Consider the following 22,979-nt stretch of genomic DNA (forward strand, 5'->3'; position numbering starts at 1 on the left):
ATAGCCTTGCACAGTGTATTCTTGTGTTTTGGTACAAAATGGATATAGGGCTTTATAGAATAGTTATTTGTTACGTTGTAATCTTAATTTGTTGTAGAATATGTTAAGCAGAATAAACGACAAATTTTGTGCGCTCCCCTATAGGTGACGTTATAGCAGGATAATTTATGATCGAGTAGCCATGATATCTGACAACCTGTTTTCTCTTGTTTTTTTTTTTTTTTAATGCTTGCGCCACGAAAGCGTCCATTGTAATCATTTATAACATTCTGTTGCTTTGTTTATTTCCTCTGTACAATCCTCCACGTTTCTGTGAACAGTTGGGCTAATACTTGCATAATGGAAGTAATTAACAATATTAGTGCATGTAATCAATTCTGGAAGCACAAATAAGTGTTAGTGAAAAAAACTGGTGACAGAGAATGTAGGAAGATTCGAAATAACTAAAATACGGTAAGGCGTGCAAATTTCTTACATTTGTTTACCATCTACCGTCAATAATAGTAGATATAAAGAACTTTCCACCGCACCAGTAAACTGTTCATATGATGTGCACTAAAGCTTTCTTATCTGCTGTTGTTCGTATTTCGCATAGATCTTTCCACAAAATATGCATGCCGGCAGTGTTGCCAGACAGGAAAGCAAAATTACACACGCCTTCTGTCCAAATTGCACAATTTTACACACAAGCTGGAAGACAGTGCACACAACATTACACAATATATAATTACGACGTACATACCTATACGTACACTCATGTCCAAAATGATTGTCACATACCTATAATAGGCTTGTTGTGCGAATATATTTGGATAATGATATCGCAGGGTACATTTAACACTCTTACTATGTGTATAATCGGCAGAGACATATATGTGGTGTGAAGTATCTGTCTATTGGAAATGAAGTGACTGTGTATTTGATATAAAGAAGCATGAACTTTTGGAAACTTATTGAAGAAAACTTTGACTAGAAGTGTACATTCTCAGACACCTGTTGTAAATGCATATTTGTTAAATAAACTCGACTAGCTTCCTTCTTTCCTTTCCGCATACCTTCGAGCACAGCCTGATACTTCCCGATTAAGTCATCATTCTTGAGTTGGACAAAACTAGGAGGAACAGAACAACAAGGGGTATTCGACACGCGATCTAGAGAGGTGCAGGATCATCGGAGAGAAACGGATCCCACCATTGGAGGACCACCGACTCCAAGTCAAAGAGTACCATTCTGACGGTTCATCGCCGCAGACACCTTCAAGTTTGTCATCAGAGTAGTAGAATGAAGATGTAGAAGGACATTATCGTAAGACGCTTATCGACGCCCCTTGCAGACCAAAAGGATTAAGACTCAGATGTTGACTGTCACCAGCTAATCCAGACTTCTCCAGATATTCATTCCAGATGACCAGGACGACACCAGCTTCATTGGATATGTCAGGCTAGTGCTCATTCCTATTCTTTAATTACAACCTTTCTCTTTCTCTCACCCTTTTCCCCAACTAGTCATTTTCTAAATTAAAAACATTTGAATTTTATTTAAATTCAACCACAATTTTACAGTTAAGTACCGTGTTGTGCATCAGTTCCATCCCCATTTGATTGCATTTATTCACTTCATATTCTGAGCTATAACTGATGACACAGCACCGGCACATGGTGGAGATGTTGTGAGGCTTACGCCTTTGTTACGATCCTAAAATTTTGATAAATTTCGATTCTAAATATTCGGTAGATGCTTAAGATCCCAAATTTTGAGTAATTTGTACTGTGTAATTTTAGTTTGTCGAGAGAAATTAAGTAGAGTTATTTTTAACCCACCCGCCCACCCTCGCTACTTTATTCATTTGCTCTGTTAGAGTAATTTTTTTTCTGTTTCTTAATCGAATGATAAATGGGTGAGAAGAGAAATTTTTGCCAAGTTATTATATTTTGTTTTTCTTTGTGTTATTTACATTTTGGTGTTGGATATATATACATAGTAGTGTAAGATATTTATCTCAAGTGTGATTTTGAAAATAGATATAATGGAGAATACTAGTATTATGTCTTCTGCTATAGATCGTTTAGTAGAACCCCCCAAATTTTCCGGCAAATTGAACGAGTCAGTTCAGTCGTTTTTTAGTCATTTTGAGGATTTTTCTGTCCTTCGTAACCTACGTGATGTACAGAAACGTCATTTGTTGCCGTATTGTTTAGAAAACGGGGCTCGTGCTTATCTGCTAGCTTTACAATCGACCGCAGAATATGATAATTTCATGTATGTACAGATTAAGAAGAAATTAATAGAGGCTTATGAAGATAATATAGTTTCACAAGTTTTAGAGCAAGAAATGAGAAATAGGGAGCAGTTAGATTCTGAATCTGTCCTAGATTACATTTTTCATAAATGGAAATTAATACTCGAGTACAATCCGAAGATGCCAGTGACCGAACAAATTAACTTGATAATCGATGGGTTATTGCCTTCGTTTTATTCTGTAGTTGTAAGAAAATCGTATAAGACTGTTATTGAGTTAGCAAAGTCCTTAGGTCTAGAAGAAAGAGTTAATTTTCTTGTCAGCATGCGTAGTCAGCAATCGAAGTCCTTGGCAATAACAAACGAATACAATATACATGCTGTTAGTAAGAATGCTATACAGCAAAAAGAAAATACTTTAGATGTTAATATTCAGAACGAAAATGAAATTGTAAGTCAGCCTGAAAGAAATAGCTTGATAGCTCAGTTAGACGGTATCAAAGTCCAGTTACAAGATCTCGTGCAACGAACAGCGGCCGCAAAAGTTTCTTACGCACACAAAGGAAAATCTGTGTGTATACAATCTTATGAGCGTTCGCGTTTGGAGCAAAGAAATCCATCCAACGCATCCTTCTATCACTTGCAGCGTTTTGCTTCCGTCAATGCAGGCAATGTAAATGAGAATGTTAAATCGAATAATAGGAATAAAGTAGACAATAATATGTGTAATAATGTTAGAAATAGTAAGCGATATTATGTTCCTATTCAATATGAAGCTGATTTGCCTCATGTTAAAGCATATATTGATAATAAGCCGCATTTATTTCTATTGGATTCAGGCAGTACTGTTAGCTTAATTTCTGGTAATAGTTTAAGTAATAAGCATAAAATACTCAAAGGAACTACTTTTATTCGTGGTATCACTGGAAATTCTCAAGGAAGTGATCAAATCGCTTTAGTGAAATTTAAATTAGGAGGACAGTATTTTACGCATCCTTTTCGAGTGTATAATAATTTTCCGTATAATAGCATAATTGGCCAAGATTTTTTAAAAAGTCATCTTGCAATGGTTGATCACAATAAGAATTCTTTTAGTTTTGTTAAATTTGGTATTCCTCCAAGAATTGAATTGCCGCCATACGTATCTTTTGAAGAAATTTCTAACCATATAGCAAAATTATATAAACCTCAATTTTTAGTGGCTCGCTCTGTTGTTTTGCCTCCAAATTCAAGTGTTCAAGTTACATTAAAAAAAGTAAATGATCTTGCAGGAAATCGCAATTTATTAGCTCCCAATGAGTTAATAGATACGCAGGCAGAAATTTTTGTGCGTAAATCAGTTGTAGACGAAATTCATCCGGTAATATCTGTGATTAATCCTACCAAAAGTAAACTTTACTTGAAAAAAGATGTTGTGTTGGGTTCTGCCGAACATGTTATCAGTAATACCAACTTTAAGAAACAAAATAGCACTAATAATAAGGTTCATCAAGTTAATGCAGTAGATACGAAATCTTTTCCTGAAGGTTATGATAAATATAGAGTAAATGTTAACCCTGAATTGTTGCCACATCAACAGCAGCAATTATATGATTTAGTAGAGGAATTTTATTCTAGTTTTTCTTGGAATGAATTTGATTATGGTTGTGCTAAAGGATATAAGCATAAAATTGAATTAGTAGACAATATCCCAGTAAATCGATCCCAATTTTCGATACCATTTCACCTACGGGATGAGATCAAAAACAAGTAGATATTTTATTGAAAAGTAAGATCATTGAACCTAGTATTAGTCCGTACAATTCTCCGGTAATGCTTGTTAAAAAGAAGAATGGACAGTATAGATTTATACAGGATGGGAGATTTTTGAACAAAAAAATGGTTCCTGACAGTTTTCCGGTCCCTCCTATCCAGGATATTTTGACTAATTTGGCAGGACGCAAATATCTATGTTCTAGTGACGTTTTTGGAGCTTTCTTTAATATTCCCCTCACTGAAGAATCAAAACCTATTACAGCTTTTTCGATTCCGGGCGTGGGATCGTACCATTTTAATTTTTTGCCTCAGGGTGTAAAGACATCTACTAGCGGTATGAACAGATTAGTGAAACTCACCTTAGAAGGTCTTCCACAAGATAAAAAAATTTGCCTATGTTGACGATTATTTTTGGTCTAGTGATAGTTTTGATGAAATTGTGCAGTTAACTCGTATGTTGCTTCAAAGAATAAAAGAAATTGGTTTAAAGCTTTCCCCAGAAAAAACAAAATTGGGATATTTTTCATTAGATGTTTTAGGTCACACTGTTAGTAAAGATGGTTTGTCTATTTCGAAACGAATAATTAACTCAATCTCCAACTATCAACGTCCCAAAACAAAGAAACAGGTCAAAAGTTTTTTAGGATTGGCTTCTTTTGTTCGTTCGTATTTACCTAATTTTAGTCAATTAGCAGAAGCGTTACTTTCTTTGTTGAAAAAAGACGCTCCTTTTCGTTGGAAGGACGCACAGGAGACAGCATTCAATAATATTAAACAAGCCATCATTTCAGCACCTTGTTTCATGAGATACAAGCCTGATTATCCTCTGTATCTCTATTTTGATGCCAGCAAAGTCGCTCTTTCTGGACTAATCAAACAACCTCAAAATTCACCTGACGACACAAATCTAGTTCCTATTAGTTATTGTAGTCGTGCAACGTCTCCTAGCGAGAGAAGACTACACCCATATCAGCTTGAATTACTAGCATTATTGTACTCATTACGTTCATTTAGGTATTTTCTTTTAGGACGTCATTTTTATTTGAAGACAGATTGTCATAGTTTAATTTATTTGAAGCAAACAAAGAATGTAAGTAAGATTTCTAGATGGTTGAGTGAGATCGAATCGTATAATTTCACTATTTCACATATCAGTGGCTCCAGTAACGTAGAGGCAGACGCCATTTCACGTTTTTCTAACCCCCCTAGAGATTTGGAAGACGAGAAAAAGAATCAAGAAGATCCGAAAATTTTGTTTACTCAGACCACAAATTCATTTTCAATTTTAAATGAGCCAAATCTGGCAACAGAACAGCGTAAAGATCCGTTTTTTAAAGATATTTTTTCTTGGTTGGAACAGAAAGAAAATAGAAATCCTAAAATAGAACGCCAAGCATTATATTTTACTATTAAAGATGGAATTTTGTATAGAAAACAGAAAACTTCTCAAGGTATAAAATTTTTGGTTGCAGTTCCTACTTCTTTGCGTTATAAAGTTTTTAATGCTTGTCACACGTCTGCATTGGGATCATCTCATTCTGGTTATTCTAAAACCTATGATATGTTAGTAAAAACAGTGTATTTTCCCAACATGAAGAAATATATATATCAGAAATGTAAAGAATGTACGATTTGTCAAGTATCGAAATCGAAAATTGGTTCTCCGTATGGTACATTGCTTACTTATCCCTCCGTTCCCCCCTTCTATCGCATCCACATAGATGTAGCTGGGAATTATTCCCCCAATAATATGTTAAATCACAAATATATGATAGTTGTAGTAGACAGTTGTACTAGATACATAATTGCAGATTCCCTTCCTGATGTTACAGCAAGTACTTTGGCTTCATTTCTTTATCACAAAGTAATTTTAAAGTTTGGAATTTTTTATGAAATTGTCTTAGACAAAGGCAGTGCATTCACTAGTGGACTATTTAAAGAATTATGTGCCATGATTGGTGCTAACATGCGTTTTGTAAATGTACATGGGCATTATAGTAATGGTGTTTGTGAAATTAGTATTAGAAACATAGAACAACGATTGAAATCAGCTTTATGTGACAAGGATTTAGGAGAATGGATTGACTTATTACAACCCATAGTTTTTTCGCTTAACGTCACCAAGAACTTATCGTCTCAAATTTCACCATTTGAATGTCTTTTTGGCTTCAAACCCAGGTTACTTCATCAGGCAATTTTAAATACCCCGTGTCAATACGAGGATAATGCCATTCGTTTACAGCAATTACAAGAGATTAGAGACAAAGCGCAAGAAAATCTTTACAAACGTCATAAAACGGCGACAAAATTTTTTGACAAGAGACATACGAAACCTGCTTTTAAAGAAGGAGAAAAAGTTTGGATTTTAGACACCACAAGAAAGAAAGGTCACGCCAAAGCATTCAGCGGAAAGTTTATTGGTCCAGGCATAATTGAACGTGTGGAAAATCCAAATTCGTATTTTGTTAAGTATAAGACCGCCCGAGGATCTTACAAGATAGACAGCATAGCAGTTCAGAGATTGAAGAAGTTTTATGAGAAGGAAAACCCGGAAGAGGAAGACCACCTTGAAGACTCTGACGAAGAGATGCCTATCAACGTCTGCACGGAAGACCATACGATGAAAAAGAAGAAGACGAGACGCGAAGACCATCAAGGACCACCAACTGAAGAGATTTTCAACCCCAGGAAACAATGTTTGGAAGAAGAAGTTTTCATCCCTTCTCTTCATATTAAGGATGTTGTAATTGCCGAAAATCTACCAACGTGGGCAACTATAGGGAAGAATTCTACAGAAGAAAAACCGAAATTTGCCTGTAATACTGCCATCAATCAGAAGATTAGTATTTATAAAGGTAACATAGTGGATATAAAAGCAGATGCCTTAGTAAATCCAACGAATGAAACCTTAACTCCTTTAGGTGGTGCAGATAAAGCCATTCAAGACGCAGCTGGATCTGAATTTTTAGAAGAATGTTTGACCATATCATCATTGAAGCCAGGAGAAGCGAAGATTGCCAATGGTTATAGTCTACCAGCTAATTATGTAATTATGACATGTGGACCACGGAATTCAGACAAGAAGATTTTACGAGAGACGTACAAAAATTGTTTTAAAGTGATGTTGGAGAATGATCTTTCTACAATTGTACTACCTAACATTTCGACTGGAGCATTTAAATTTCCGAAGTTAGAAGCTGCCAAAATTGCCTTGGCTACAACAAGAATATTTTTAGAGGAACATCTTGATGACGTAAACCGTGTCGTATTCTGTGTTTATGATAGGGAGAATTGGGACATTTATCAGCGATTACTCCCCATATATTTTCCCATTGATGAAGAATCTGTTAGTCCGTCTGTCCGTACGTAACTTGTATGCGGATTACTTTTCTTGAAGATTGGATTGTGCATAGGAACACCTTGTAGATGGATGATGAACTTTCTTTTAGCACTGGCCACGCTTAGAAGTTAGTTTATCTTGGTTTTGATTTGTGCATCCAAATCTACCGGTAGAACACTTCGAAAATTTAGAACACTTTGAAACTTGGAATACTTCGAATTTTGGAACATGTTGGTATCTTCAAGAATTGTACCATTTCGTTTGATTGGACAGCGTATCACTACAGAACTTTCTTTTATTTTTTTTATTTTTTTTTCAAGTGTGAGTATGTGAAGAATTAAGAAAATCAACGACACGCGTATGGATAGTTACTTCGATGGATATATTAAGAAGATGTAAGAAGATTGAAGACAAGATTGCAAGAACCATGCTCCATCCTTTAGATGTCCAGTATTCGATGCCCGAAGAGGATAAGATTCAAGAAGAAAGAAGATGAAGATAAGAAGAATTTATATGTTAGTTAGGGTTGTAGGTTATATGTGGTGAATAGTTCTCTCGTGCTGATTTCATATAGTTTGATTACAGCCAGTATATGGGGCTATAACCATATCTTGGAATTCTTTTCCAATCTACGGACGCTTTAAGCCTAAATAACTTAAAGCTCATTTTTCTCAAACTGAAATCAGTACCCTTCTTGTGCAGTCTAACTTTACTATCTTTGGTTAGCTAGATAGTATTACACCGTTTTTTTTCTTTTCGCGTATTAGTCACGTTTGATATTGAAGTTATTTTTTTTGCATTAGAGGAACACATACATATATATAGAGGTCTACATTGGATTATGAAATATTTATTTATTTGATTATGATTTTTTTATTATACGTATCTAAGTTTTGATAATCTGTGTTAGTGATAATTAAATTTAGTATTATTCCTACCTTTCATTTCCCTTCCCTGAGCACTTAACGGAACTCGAAACTAACACATGTCACTCACAATGATATTATGCAAGCACTAATGTTTATTTTTCTTTTTCTTATTTTCCATTTTCCCAGAGACGCTGTCGTCATATCTTCAGGTTACCTAGTAAACTATATGAACTGTCTTAGGAACGCACACTCAGCATTTTGCAGTTTGTGGTCAAGGATTAATTCAAAACAAACAATATGTTACACAAAGAACTCTCTTACCTTTAACGAACAATTTTTTTTGACTTTCTTCAATATTTTTATTTTTTCTTTTTCTACTACGGAAAATTAAAATTTTCGTGTATTTTGATTTCGAGGAGGGGGTGTGAAGTATCTGTCTATTGGAAATGAAGTGACTGTGTATTTGATATAAAGAAGCATGAACTTTTGGAAACTTATTGAAGAAAACTTTGACTAGAAGTGTACATTCTCAGACACCTGTTGTAAATGCATATTTGTTAAATAAACTCGACTAGCTTCCTTCTTTCCTTTCCGCATACCTTCGAGCACAGCCTGATACTTCCCGATTAAGTCATCATTCTTGAGTTGGACAAAACTAGGAGGAACAGAACAACAAGGGGTATTCGACACGCGATCTAGAGAGGTGCAGGATCATCGGAGAGAAACGGATCCCACCATTGGAGGACCACCGACTCCAAGTCAAAGAGTACCATTCTGACGGTTCATCGCCGCAGACACCTTCAAGTTTGTCATCAGAGTAGTAGAATGAAGATGTAGAAGGACATTATCGTAAGACGCTTATCGACGCCCCTTGCAGACCAAAAGGATTAAGACTCAGATGTTGACTGTCACCAGCTAATCCAGACTTCTCCAGATATTCATTCCAGATGACCAGGACGACACCAGCTTCATTGGATATGTCAGGCTAGTGCTTATTCCTATTCTTTAATTACAACCTTTCTCTTTCTCTCACCCTTTTCCCCAACTAGTCATTTTCTAAATTAAAAACATTTGAATTTTATTTAAATTCAACCACAATTTTACAGTTAAGTACCGTGTTGTGCATCAGTTCCATCCCCATTTGATTGCATTTATTCATTTCATATTCTGAGCTATAACTGATGACACAGCACCGGCACAGTGGTAAATTTCATGTCAAAAGATCTGTAAATAAGAACAATATAACGAAAAAATTTTCTTGTCCATTTAGCAACATTTTGATATACTCATTCTAATTTTCGTATTTATAATTTTTTTTTTCTATGAAATTTAGCACAAATATACATTTCCCGATTATACACATAGTAACAGTACTAGAAGTACCTTGCGAGTTTATTATCCAATTATATTCGCACAACACGACCGTTATAGGTATGCGACAATCATTTTGGACATGAGTGTACATTGACCAGTCATTGTTCAGAGATTCAGAGCTTGCTTTACTATTATTATTATTATTATTATTATTATTATTATTATTATTATTATTATTATTATTATTATTGTAAAACCGTAACGTTCCCGCCCATTGTCTCTTTCATTTTACTTTCAACCATGCTCGCCGACTACGTGGGTGCTCCAGGGCTCCGGCACCCACAAGATTTTTAGCTTGAACCCGGGCTTGAACCAGTTTTCTCTTGCGTTTAAATCAGTCGTGTTACCGACTGAGCTAGGGCAGCCCCAATTTATCCTTATAGTACAAGTGGTGAGAAGACAAGACTTCTTATCACCTCCGCCTCATGTTTTGGCCAACATTGAGGGTCAACATTCATTCACATTGCTTGTTTGAATAAAGCGTCTTTGCTTGGGGTGTCATGACAGCCGCCTCTGAAAAACAAGAAGTGAGGTACCAAGGAAGCAAGATAGGTTTTGTCATACTGTAGAGAAAATAACAAGAGATTAACAATAATAACAAATAACTTGTTATTTTCTCTGTGGTTTTATTGCGCTGGCCTGGAGTCAGGCGTTGGAGCTCGTAGTTTTTAGAAGGTAATTTTCAGAAAAAAAAAATGGTGGAAATAATGAATATTTGAATGAAAGAAACTTCGTAAAAGTCATCAATGATCAAAATTTTTAACTGTGACAAATTACACACAAAATGCACACAGATTGGCATTACACACAAAATGCACAAACAGGCCAAAATTGCACACATTTTGTGCAATTACACACACATTGGCAACGCTAGTGCAGTAGATAATACGAGGGAGAGTCAAATGAAAATCATAAAAGTAGAAATAAAAATCCGCATATGGCGCCAGTGAGCTGTACGTTGGCATGCCTGTTTACGATAGTATGCCGGATGTCTCCTAGGTGGCAGCAGCCGGCAGATGCACAAACACCGGCGCAACAACAGTTCCAAAATGGCAGCCCCATTAGCCACATGTACCAGCGAGGAGCAGCGTTCTGTGATTCGGTTTTTGCGAAGTGAAGGTTCACCGATTGACATTTTTAGGCGAATGAAGGTTCAGTATGGAGATGCGTGTTTGTCACAGCCACAAATCTATGAATGGTGCCGGAAATTTGCGAATGGTGTTACGTCTGTGGCTTCAACGGCTGCAATGGTCTCTGGAGTCACTACGCCCCGAGCCTGGCCGGGGCGTGGAGCATCGGCCACAGACGTAGCACCATTTGCAAATTTCCGGCACCATTCATAGATTTGTGGCTGTGACAATCACGCATCTCCATACTGAACCTTCATTCGCCTAAAAATGTCAATTGGTGAACCTTCACTTCGCAAAAATCGAATCACAGAACGCTGCTCCTCGCTGCATGTGGCTAGTGGGGCTGCCATTTTGGAACTGTTGTTGCGCCGGTGTTTGTGCATCTGCCGGCTGCTGCCACCTAGGAGACATCCGGCATACTATCGTAAACAGGCATGCCAACTTACAGCTCACTAGCGCCATATGCGGATTTTTATTTCTACTTTTATGGTTTTTATTTGACTCCCCCTCGTAAATCCTGCATCGGACGATGAGCTATTGTTTCTTATTCAAAAATGGAACTTTTGTTGCTATTTTAAAAATGAGCTTTACGTGATTTTCCGTTTGTATTGCCAGGTTTAATTATTCAATATTTTATATGAACTTCGGGATTTAATATATGATAGCCAAGTTTAGGTATATTGTTGAATAAACCAGCGAACAGACGTATGTTGATTAACAGGTTACCCAAGCCTTATATTGCACACATATTTTCCCAGCACAGAATTGCAATTAGAGAAAACATGAGTGCGATTGCATCTATCCAGACTTTAATCTATGCACGGTATAGTGAAATCAATAATTTTCTTTCGTATTACTTGTATCTGCTTTCTTGATACTTGAAACTGACTCCAATATGAGGTGAGCTAATCTGATTTTCACGAAGCTTTGCACCCCTTGTAAACAATGCAAACTGCAGTGCAGAAATGTTGTCAACTAGTTAAACAAAAAATGTTACATGCAATTTTGTGCTAAGAAATGTATAAACAAACTGAAGGGGGCAAAACAATGAGATTAAAAATTAAATTACATGGGCTTTTGATAGGAGAATCAGGAACCATTTTCTCTCGTTTGCAGTGGCGTACGCACTGCTCTCCTGAATCTTTGAACTACTATGTAAACGCAGACACGCACCAGGAGGAAGAAGGGCAGAACTTGAATTTCTTCTACCAGTGTAAATTACAACTAAAACTTACTATCCCCACTCCTAACGTTTCCTCTAGCTGAGAATCTACCTAAAATGTTCTGATTCAGAGCCACTATTACATGATGACTTAGTGGTCCTACTAACATAGGGTGACTAACCGTCCCGTAAAAACGGGATTGTCCCGTTTTTTCACTACCATTCCCGGTGTCCCGAAAAATTTTCCCGGGACGCCAAAATGTCCCGTATTTACGTACATTAAATACAAGAAAGCTTTCCAATCTAAAATTTCTTAATTTATATTATTATTTTCTAATCACATAGATTAGAAAATACTAATATTATTATTTTCTAAGCTATGTGATTATATTGGAATATGTTTAATTACTGAACAACGTCATTACGACGTTTGCGATATTGTATGTGGTGGCTGCACTGTTTTCCCTCCTAGGCCTCCCCCTCCAAGACTCCCACTCCGCAGACGACAGTGCAAGGGGCTGAAAGTCTTATGAAAAACAAACTGTTTTTACTCTCTGTTTCGGGCGGTTGAAGACTGAGGCGCTTTCATCAGTAAAGTACAGTGTTTCCGTGATTTGACTAAGATGTAACACTGTCATTTACGAAAGGGGAACAAAAGTGTAGAACTATAAAAGTGAAAGTAAAAAGAAAACTAGCCGTAAGTGAAATAATGTTTAAAAGTAAGAAAAAGCAAATAAAAGGAGTTGGAATTCGATGCTCAGAGTAGTTTGTTATAAATTCTGCCACTGACAGATTTTGTTGATTGACAGATATTGATGAATGTTTTATATATATTTTAGTACTGTTTTCAAAATTTCATTTTTTGTTAGTTGCTGATAGTTACTTGTTATTTAATTAATTTCACAACCTTATCAATAAGTTTTAAAATGAAAAGGTGTAAATTTGCCCTTTTTTGTGAGAGCTACAGAGAGAGAGAGAGAGAGAGAGAGAGAGAACGGAGAGGCAAAAATATATATTTAGGGGAGTAATCCATCCAAACATGAAAAATTGTCCCGTTTTTTGTAGTTGAAGATTTGATCACCCTATACTAGCAGATCTATGGTTGGATGGATGGATTAAAGTTTATCGTCCCCTTCAACAACAATGTACAACCTACAACCGAACAAGTGATCCGAACTACATGAATTTCCTCCGGAAATCGAAGGCGAGTCTCCCGCTCGATGACGAGTACTCGGATCATACAGCCACAAAGGAGTTAATTATCAGATCTAGAAACATGTGCAGTTGTACTCACGACTTCTATTCAAAATTGATCTCTTGGGGGGCCACGATAGCTCAGTGGTAGAGCTTTCATCTCTGGCACATGGGGTTCCTGGTTCGATTCGAGCTCGCGCCAAGTGAACCTTGTGGTGGACAAACACTGGTGCGTGAGTTTCCTCTGGGTTCTTCAGTTTTATTCCCACTTTCTTCAATTCACCATTTCATTCATGTTTTCATCATCACCGTCTCCTTTAGCCTAGCCTGCATAAACGTGGGACGTAAAGCTCAAAAGATTTCATTTCATTTCAAAATTGAGCTTCTTGTACGTTTCCATTACAGGCGAGCGAGTGTTTGGAACAAGCAATTGTTCATTCTGCAAGAACTTGAAAACTACTGAGTTTACTTATTTATGTAATAGAGAATTTATTATTTTATTTCCTTTGTTATATGTAATAAAATACCTATAAAATATATTTTGAATCCTCGTGACTTATCCTTTCATTTGATATCTGTCAGGAAAGTTACGCCATAAACAAATATCAGTCATCAGAGTATGAAGACTCTATCCACATCTTATTCACCAAATTCCAAGAGACCTTTTAGATTCTACATAAGGATAAAGACACATTATTTTATATGCATATAGTACCTTCTCTTAATTTCACTGCAGCCAGAAACAAATAAGACTCAAAAGTTTTGAACATTCCTATCCAAAATTATAAAGTTCTTAAATGTTGAAGATTTCTTTGTACATTATTTCATTTCTGGCACCGAATATTTGGTTTTTGCATCTTTTAAATGGTAATTTATTCTGATCGCATTTTTAAAAGGCGATATACAAATTATAACTGAAAAAATTAACCTCATATTATTTCGTAATGAATCACTAGAAAAGGTTTTATCCTCTTTAACTTCTCTCTATCCTCCTCACTCTCTCTTTCTTTTCTTTAATTGACTATTTCCTCATCTCTAATGGAAGGTCAAACAAAGATCTGAAATACTATAAGGAACTTATTATCTTCAATAAGAACAGCTAGTACACTTGATTTCTCTTTTTCATTTTCTTAGCCCATTTTCATGAAATGACAGAACTGTTTGACAACCATTCTTTGTGAAAAACTGAAAAATAACTATGACTTAGCAACATTGAAAATGAGACTAATAACAGTTTATTCTTCCATGAGCAAATAGTACACAACAAATGTAATGTATTATGGTAATTAATGTATTGTTAAGGCACAGTAAGAACATTTAGGATCCGACTCAAAGTATGTGTCTATATGGGATCGAAATCTTGAACCAAAATCGAATTTGTAAGAAAAAACTGTTACAACAAATGACAAAACACACGAAGTGAACGACACAATTTAAAGATGTCGCCCAAGGAAGCCAGCAGGTTACCTGCTGCTCTGAGTTATTCTGTTAAACATAAACAAGGCAAACCCATAAGTGCAGAAGAAAAGCAAATACGTTATCAAACGATATCAACGTTGTTCAATTCACTTGCAGAAACTTAAGACCTATAATAGCTAATTTTCATGTTCTCAAAGAATATTTATTTACTTACTTTGTTGTACTGAAGTTACTATTTGTACATTGGAATGCTATACAATGTAAAAAAGCACATCAATATATTGAACTTAGGGGGAAAAGTACCATTTGTTTTTCATGGAAATGCGTAATGATTTAGGTAATAGGTGAAAAAGAAATGATCTCCCATAATGATAAATATGCTTGCTGTTACAAACCAGCGCCATCTCTTTGTCGTTCAGTTGATAATTTGACATAACTCATTGTAATTTCATCTATAATTACATTTTGGAGAAAAATAACAATGTTCAGTTGCTTTTAAAGGAGGGGGGATTATATAGTATTGGGTATTTTGCCCTATATCACGGCAATGGTGTGAGAGTGAGACGAGTACTGCACATCGCAGTAGCAGAAATACATGCACGTGCTGCAGCAGAAATATTGCGGGAAACAGACGAAACAATTTCCTCTTCACCAATCAGCAAATAGTCGTGCGCGCAGTGATACAACATCAAGTTACGCGGTTTGTTTTTGAAGGGTGCAAAGGATTGTGAAAAAAGCTTTATATTGGAAAAATATTAATTGCTTTTCGAAAATGAATACATGCTCCTTCAAAACAATTATTTACGTCTCACATATAAGATATGCCCTATTCGTATTCCGAACTTCTTTATTCACTCTTTGACTATAATTTTACGCTCTACTGCAACCATTACTTTAAAACCCCAAATAGAAGGAATTTTCCAGCCAATTCCTACTCTACTGGGCTAGTAGCTCCACCTACCCTCGCAAGATAAAGCATAGAATAAACTTTCATTCAGAACATTTGAAGACAGCACAGAACAAACTTTCATTTAGAACATTTGAAGACAGCACAGCTACATATAAAAGCTATACTATTAATTTTATAAAGAACTTCTCATATATTCCTGTTCTGCAAATGAACGTGTCATAAGCGATATGTTTAATATGGCCCATTTTGCTTCATGAACACAGGTTAAGGTTATAAAAAGATACCAAAATCAGTGACAGTATTATCAAATATAAAATTTATGGTATTACTTGTATCGTAGTATCGGTATACTGAACTATATTCAAATTCCGATCAATAACATAATATATATATATATATATATATATATATATATATATATATATATATATATATATATATATATATATATGCAGGGTTTTATTTCTAAAAATAAAGGTACCGGTACGCTGGACGTCAGGTTCATAATGGTTAAAAAGTGAAAAATACCTTTCAGTGTATTATTATTATTATTACTAACAGTCATTATTATAATGTCCAGTAGCATATCACTGAAGTCTTGTAACTAAAACCTCTTATGTACATATATAAAGCTGCTTTAAAAATAGCTGATTCTTACGTCTTAATTTTATAATAGAATAAACGTATGGATAATCAATATTTCTTAGTGCTTTTTTCTTACTTTTTTCTCTTTCTGTAAATAGGCGGAAGTAAGCTGCTACTGTTTGTTTCCAAAAGGAATCAAGAGTTCCATAAATACTGAATTTCAATAACAACACACATACAGTACAATGTTCACATAATGTTCTTTAGAATACTAATTATGCTATCAAAATATTCTTCAAACCTCTAACAAATTAATGGATAAACTTTGCGGAAAAAAATCTTGGAGATGTTTTCACTTAATCCTCTTCCTAATAATGAATAAAAACAATTAATTTTATACATTAAAATAGGAACTGAACAAAGGCTTTTCTGCAGAGAAAGTACAGAAGTAGCGTCCCAGCAGAATGTTTGTACTGGCTTTCAGTTTAGTCGAACTTCTGCGACAGATAAATTTGTTGGGATTATTTCGTTGTGGGTGGTCAGTCTTCTCAGAAAAAAAAATCTGGTCGTTTCAGAGCTTTTATGGTTTATGATTATCCGAAGTAATTGGGGGACATGGGTGTTCGGAAAACTGGTTTGTTCGGATACTCGAACTGTACATGTTTATTTGCCAAAAAGAAGTACTGTACTGTACAGTAAATTTATTCATAAAAACAGGCATCTCTTTAAGTATTACAAAGTAACGTACAAAGGCAACTTTAGAAGCAATGTTCCGCCAGCGGTGGCTCAGTGCGGCGACTACTGTGGGAAACTTGGTTTGGGAGTGAGGGGGATGATGGACGGTAGGGTGGGAGAGTAACAGGTGGGAGCGAGTACACAGTTCGGTTAAGCGGTCGTTCGGTTGACCGACGTTCGGATAATCGACGCTCTACTGTACTTACTATTTGGTATATTCGAAGTTTCTCGCCAACCCCTTAAGAGGAAATATTCAGTTCTCATTAAAAAGTGTCGGTACGATGTACCGTTGCGTACCGCCAGAAATAAAACAGTATACTGAAATTCTGATCAGCACCATAATATCAAACCATAGCGAAATTGCACAAAATTGACAAAATATCGTAACACTGATGTTACGGAACATATGAAAATACAATTCCGAAAGGAAAGTGAATATTTATATCTAAAATATCTCTCGAATTCCTTCTGCTATCTGGCAGCACGGTGGTTCAGTTGTAGAGCGCTCGTCTCTGGTGTGTGGGGTCAGATTCCCGGTCAAGTAAGTTGATGGTGGACAACATCGTGTCTGAGAGTTTTCTCGGGGTACTCCCGTCTCATCCCACTTTCTCATTCCACTAATTCTTCCATTGCCATTCACTTGCTTTAATCATTGTCTTCCTTAGCCCAAAAGGTCATAAACGTGGGACGTAAAACTGAAAGATTTAATTTCATTTCATTTTTCCTTCTCGTATTCCCTCATCATAAGAGATTATCAATTTTACATAACATAGTATGCCAGAGGAGAATACTGATTATCCAAGTTCCGAACCTTATACAAAATATCAGATTGAGGACGAGAGTGCGGCCACAAGTTTCTTCTGGTTTTAACTGGGGTGGTTTTCAAAGCTTCCTTCTCTCACTAACATAATTAGTAACCATTCTTTATCTTTTGTTTTTCACCCTCTGGAAATTATCCTTTCTCGAGTGCTACAAATTGTGAACCAACTATCCTGACACCTTTACATTAAATTCTTGTAGAATAATTGTGTGAAAATCTGGAAACTAGATTAAGGTTTCTACCCAGGACCAGATGCTTCGAGATCTTCAGTCTATTTGTCACACATACCTTTCAGTTTTTGTTTTCTAATTGTTATAGGGATAACTCATTATTAAGGAAAGTTATCATTAAGCAAAACTTCTTCAAATTGCTCCTAACGAGCTTTCTGAAGCTTGAAATCTGGATAAGTCATTCTCTTGCTGCGTGAAAGGAAAACTTTTTCCCAGTTTTCTACAAATAGATACTAACAATTCTTTGACCTTTTTCCTCAAGATTTTCCCAAAGTCTTCCTAAGTGGCTTCCTGATCTCTGTTGAAACAGTACATTCATCACATTTTGTATATTGTCACTATTAACAACGTTGCCATCGACTCCGATGAAAGGGAAAATATTTACAGCTACGCCGTATATTTCACTACTATTGGTAACATCTAATGTTGTTGGCTGTTGTATATCGAAACATCAAGGCTGCTATATGCTGTTTTATATTTCAAGTAGCCCAATATCTCTGCCAAGAAGAGAGGCTTACTACAACATTTCAAGATATCTAGTTAAACATTGTTTCTTTTAAATCCACAAAGTGTTTGTCACATGTCATAGATGGTTTAGCTTGTCTAAACTACTATAACTTCCAAAATCCACTCAAACAGGATAAAATAACATGTACAATTCCAGAATTCTATTTTTCATGGAGCTGTGGCCTCTATGTTTGCATAGAATCACACACATCTGACACCACTAGGCCATTTGCCAACTTCTTATTTAGACCTAAACATACTTCATTCAAAAGTTTCGTGTTGTAATAATGAAAAATAAATATAAGGAATAGGAAAAATATTTAGGTCTACCCTGTATTTAGGATGGCTTTGAGAGACAAAAATTGTCTAAACACCATTTTACTGGATGAGGATTTATTCTGTGCAGGGAAGTTGTTAAAAATACGAATAATTCAATTTATATGGGAAATATTAGTGTGTATATTTGACTTTCGAAATTTGTACCTTTTCATTCGTGGAAAGATTCGATTCTTTGAGTGATTGCAAGTTTTTCTAGTTTGATCTAAAGTGTACGAAAGATCGCTATCCCGCTTCCAGATGAACGAAATTTTTGGAGATTCTTTCCTGAGTGACTTTACAAAAACTGAAGACCAGAAAAAGCGCCTAGTTGCATTGGAATTGCAGACTCACTCAATATCATGAAAATCATTTGTCAAAATCAACAGATCTTGCTGCGTTTTGTTGTTGTCAATATTTTAGTTCACGTGTTACAAGCACCCTCACTCCTGTGCTATTGTGTTTGTGGAAAGGAATGATATAGACTTGTTTGTATTTTGTCAAACAGAAATTACCCAGGAACCAAATTGTGTTCAAATCATTATGCCCCATAGATGTAAAGAAGATTTTGATATTCACTTTGGCTCTAAGATTCACGCAAGTGAACAACAGATTCGTATTCTCTGCTTACCGACATTCGTCGAAATGCCTCGTTTTTGGTCCCGTTATAACCAGAACTTTAATAGTTATTTCCAAAGTTGAAAGCAGCGTCCCGCATGTTACCATCCGCAGCGTCATAATGCGTTGCTCTATTAAACAAATACTTTCGAAATACAATATTTCATGACCTAGCACCCTGAAGCTCAAAACACTAGTTTTGTCGAAACCTGAACGAGTTGAAATTTAAAGTGTCGTACTTTAACAAGTTCTATGAGTTAAGAATAACGACTTTGCCAAATTTTCCATTCTTTGATCAAATGATTCTGAATTAAACTGTTATAATTTCTATTTTTTCCCCTATTATTCGGAAGTCAGTATATTACGCATGCTGCACTCACTCTCTACATGAGATATTCCTAAATAACTAGGTGTGTACTAGAGGTAATGCTTTATGTCAATACATTCGATTGATTCCTGTAATAAATTAATAATAGTGGATCTGGGTGCAATAATAGTCTAATCAAAGCTCACATCTCTAGGTCCACCATATATGTAAAGCAAATTGCGAAATAAATTTCAACTTCTACTGGTAAAAATTTATACTGCAGTATACAAATTTAGAGTTTCGTTGTATTAACAGATAAACATAAGCTTCGTAAAATAATTTTCAGAAAAGAATAGGAAAAATAATCCTATATTTTTCATTTTAAAATTATTGATGTTAGATCACTATTGCTCTCCAATCCACAATTTACTTATTTTCAGCACATTAGTAATCTCCCTATCAGTACAGTTGGTAGAACCTACAATACACGTTACTGGTCGGCATACTTAGGAGTTGCGATTCCCAAAATTTAGGTTCAAAAGTTCGTTCGCCCAACGTATTTTAAAATATCTGCTTAGCAATCAATAATTGAGGGGTCCAGTGAGAGAAGGAGTTATGACCCTTTGACAAGAAATGGAAATAAATTGAGTTGTCTAAAGTATAGTGTTGTGTCATAATTTATATAATAAAGGGTAAACCTTTTACTTCGTAACTTAATGTTATGTATATTATAAAAAAAGAAAAATACGAATTTCAATGTAAATAGCATTTATTACGAATTGCATGGTATAACGTTTGCAGTATAAACATGTAGTAAAATTATTATAATTACATCAGAGAGTTTTAACATGAATCATATACTCTTGCCTGAGTGTAAATCATGTTCACAGGTTTATATATGAACTACAGAAAGGTAGCAAATCTACTGGAGGATCTTCACTGTTCATTGTTTCTGTGGATGTTAGTTTCTTGTAAACATCATGAAAACACTGGACGACTATAGGGCATTATTGCTATGAGATCTTCCAACTTGTGGACTGATACGGGCCGTCCATGTGATTACAATAGTGGTATTTCTTCAAGAAGTGTAGTCACATAAGGATTATCAACCACGAGATCTATTCTGGTTTTGGAGCGACGAAATGGTGTCTTCTTGAAGAGTTACATGTCAAAATAAGTGTATTTGAAGAAGCGTGTGCGTGGTAGTGATCTATCAAATTCACAGCAGTTATTTGCATGATATGAAAGCTAGCACCGGATATTGCAACACCATTTTGTACTATTTATTGTTATACTGTTGGTACCTCTTCTACTGCCATACCAGATACCATCGGTAAGGGGTACAGCTCCTTCTTGCACTCAAAATGCTACTGAGGACGTGTTCATAAACTCAAAATATCTGCTGCAGAAAACGTGGGAGATATGTCACATGATTGTAGTTCATGATAAATGAAACATGACAATAGAAGACTAGAATTGGGAAAATCAAAAATTTTCAAGATTTGTGGTATAGCTCACTTTCTCACTAGACCCCTTATTTTGCGGTTATATATCGAACAGTCTCGAACTCCAATTTACAAACGCAGTATTAATATTTTCCCTCGGTTTACGTTGGTCATCATATGCTGTAAATGGTTAGGTGTGCAACACAGGGCTAACATTGTGAATTGGCTGTCCTATCATTTCTTACAGTTGAATCTTAAATTACCTGGGTAGAATTAGTTTTAATTTAGTAAATTGTTTTTTTTTTTTCTGTAGCGGGAGACGTGGTTTCAGATTTAATGGAAAGAGCATTGACAATGAAAGTTGGACGACGTGTCGACAGATGGCATCGGGAATGGAATATTTACCTTACACCGAGGCTACGAAGGGCAACGTTACGAATGGAATGCGACTTACTTCATTTTGTTCAACTTAGATGCAAGGTAATTATCATTCTTTCTTCATTTTATTTGCCTATACATAGCATGTGGACTAGATAGAAACAAAAATACAAAATAGTTCTCTCGAATAGTGCATTTTTTCGAATATTCGTTACTTAAGTAATAGTTATATGAATATTGTAAACGAATATTCGCATATTTGAATATCAAAAGAAAATGTATTCAAGTAATTGTATCAGCATTAGAATGTAATAATAGGTTCTTCGTATATTTGAATACTTGAATATAATTGCAACTCAAATAGTTATTTAAAAAGGTATTGAGAATAGAAGTAATTACTTGATAGCGAAAAACTGTGAGAAAAATTGATCGTAAATTGGAAACGAATATTTGGATATTCGAAAATTCGAAAAAAAACAGTATTAAAATTGATTGGAATTAGAATTTGAATAATGAGTTTTAATAGCACGAATACAGATATAATTCTGTTTAACAAAAGAGATTTCAACGCTGTTAATACAAAGAATAACGATTCAATTTTTAATAGATAAAGCATGAAATCTATCAAAATGTTCCTTAAAATTAATCAATTTCTTTGTGTGCAGTCGATCGCTCTGAGGTTCATCCGCAGTGGTCACTCTGCTCTTCAACAATACATATTTTGCTATCCACCTACTTGTACTTCGACCTACAGTTTCGATATGACAAACTGTTTGTGAGCTACAATGAATTTCACTACGATCTACATTTCTCACTTTACTGCTAACTTCAACTGCTATTCATTGTTTTAGATGGGTCGTTATTGCAAATCATCTTCATTTCATTACAAAGGCTACCTTTTAAGAATGAAGACAATTTCATAAATTTGGTCCGTTTTTAGTGGGAAGATGTGAATAACAGATGGCAACATATTGGAAACGGCTACAAGAAATGAGTGTGAAGGACCAGGGTGACTCAGAGTAAGAGCGTTCAGCTCCGATGCTTGGGATCTCTAGTTGGATCCCAGCTCGCGCCAAATATGTTTTGGGGTGAACAAACACCTATTGTCACCGTCTCCTTAGACTCGGAGTAAAATTGTCAGGTTAATAGTGGTTAACCTAAAGAAAGATGTGATAATCAAGGTACGCACAAGGCATAATAGCGATGTATTGTAATGTATCATAATAGTAACTGCTGAGGTGAACATAAAAAAGAAAAACGAAACTCAGACGTTTTGGTCACAAAATTGAAATTAGAAAAACGAGTTTCCGCAGTGAGAGTTTTCTAAGAAGTACAGAACCAACGTACTACATAGCCACACACATATAGAAGAACAGTAGGATATTGTAGTGCACTATTGATGATCTTATGTTCTTTTGGCCCATTGTGACCAATCTTTTGATAGTATTCTGCAAGGTGGAATAAGATGTCGAATAGCTTCTTGAAATTGATCCTATATGTGTTCTAAAGTATTCAAATGCGACTAATACAATGAGGGGTACTCCATTTTGTTATACCAAATTTTCCAACAAGTCTTTGACAACACGTGGCTGCTGTCATCTTGTTAGAAGAAGATAGATCCAATATGACAGTAAAAGGTCCTACAGTA

The 22,979-nt window shown here is 35.5% G+C and overlaps 1 protein-coding gene across 2 annotated transcripts in view; it reads left to right on the top strand.

Moving 5' to 3' along the window:
• The window catches only part of LOC145693508 (uncharacterized), a 78,044-nt gene that overhangs the window by 41,232 nt on the left and 13,833 nt on the right, over positions 1 to 22,979 (top strand). For both annotated transcript variants that reach the window (XM_081769574.1, XM_081769575.1), the window contains exon 3: positions 21,267 to 21,433. In XM_081769574.1, coding sequence (XP_081625700.1) covers positions 21,267 to 21,433 — 167 coding nt within the window. The remainder of the gene's footprint in view (positions 1 to 21,266; positions 21,434 to 22,979) is intronic.

Source organism: Thermobia domestica, chromosome 8, assembly GCF_964235325.1.
Source record: "Thermobia domestica chromosome 8, izTheDome1.hap1.1, whole genome shotgun sequence".
In the NCBI taxonomy this organism is placed as follows: Eukaryota; Metazoa; Arthropoda; class Insecta; order Zygentoma; family Lepismatidae; genus Thermobia; species Thermobia domestica.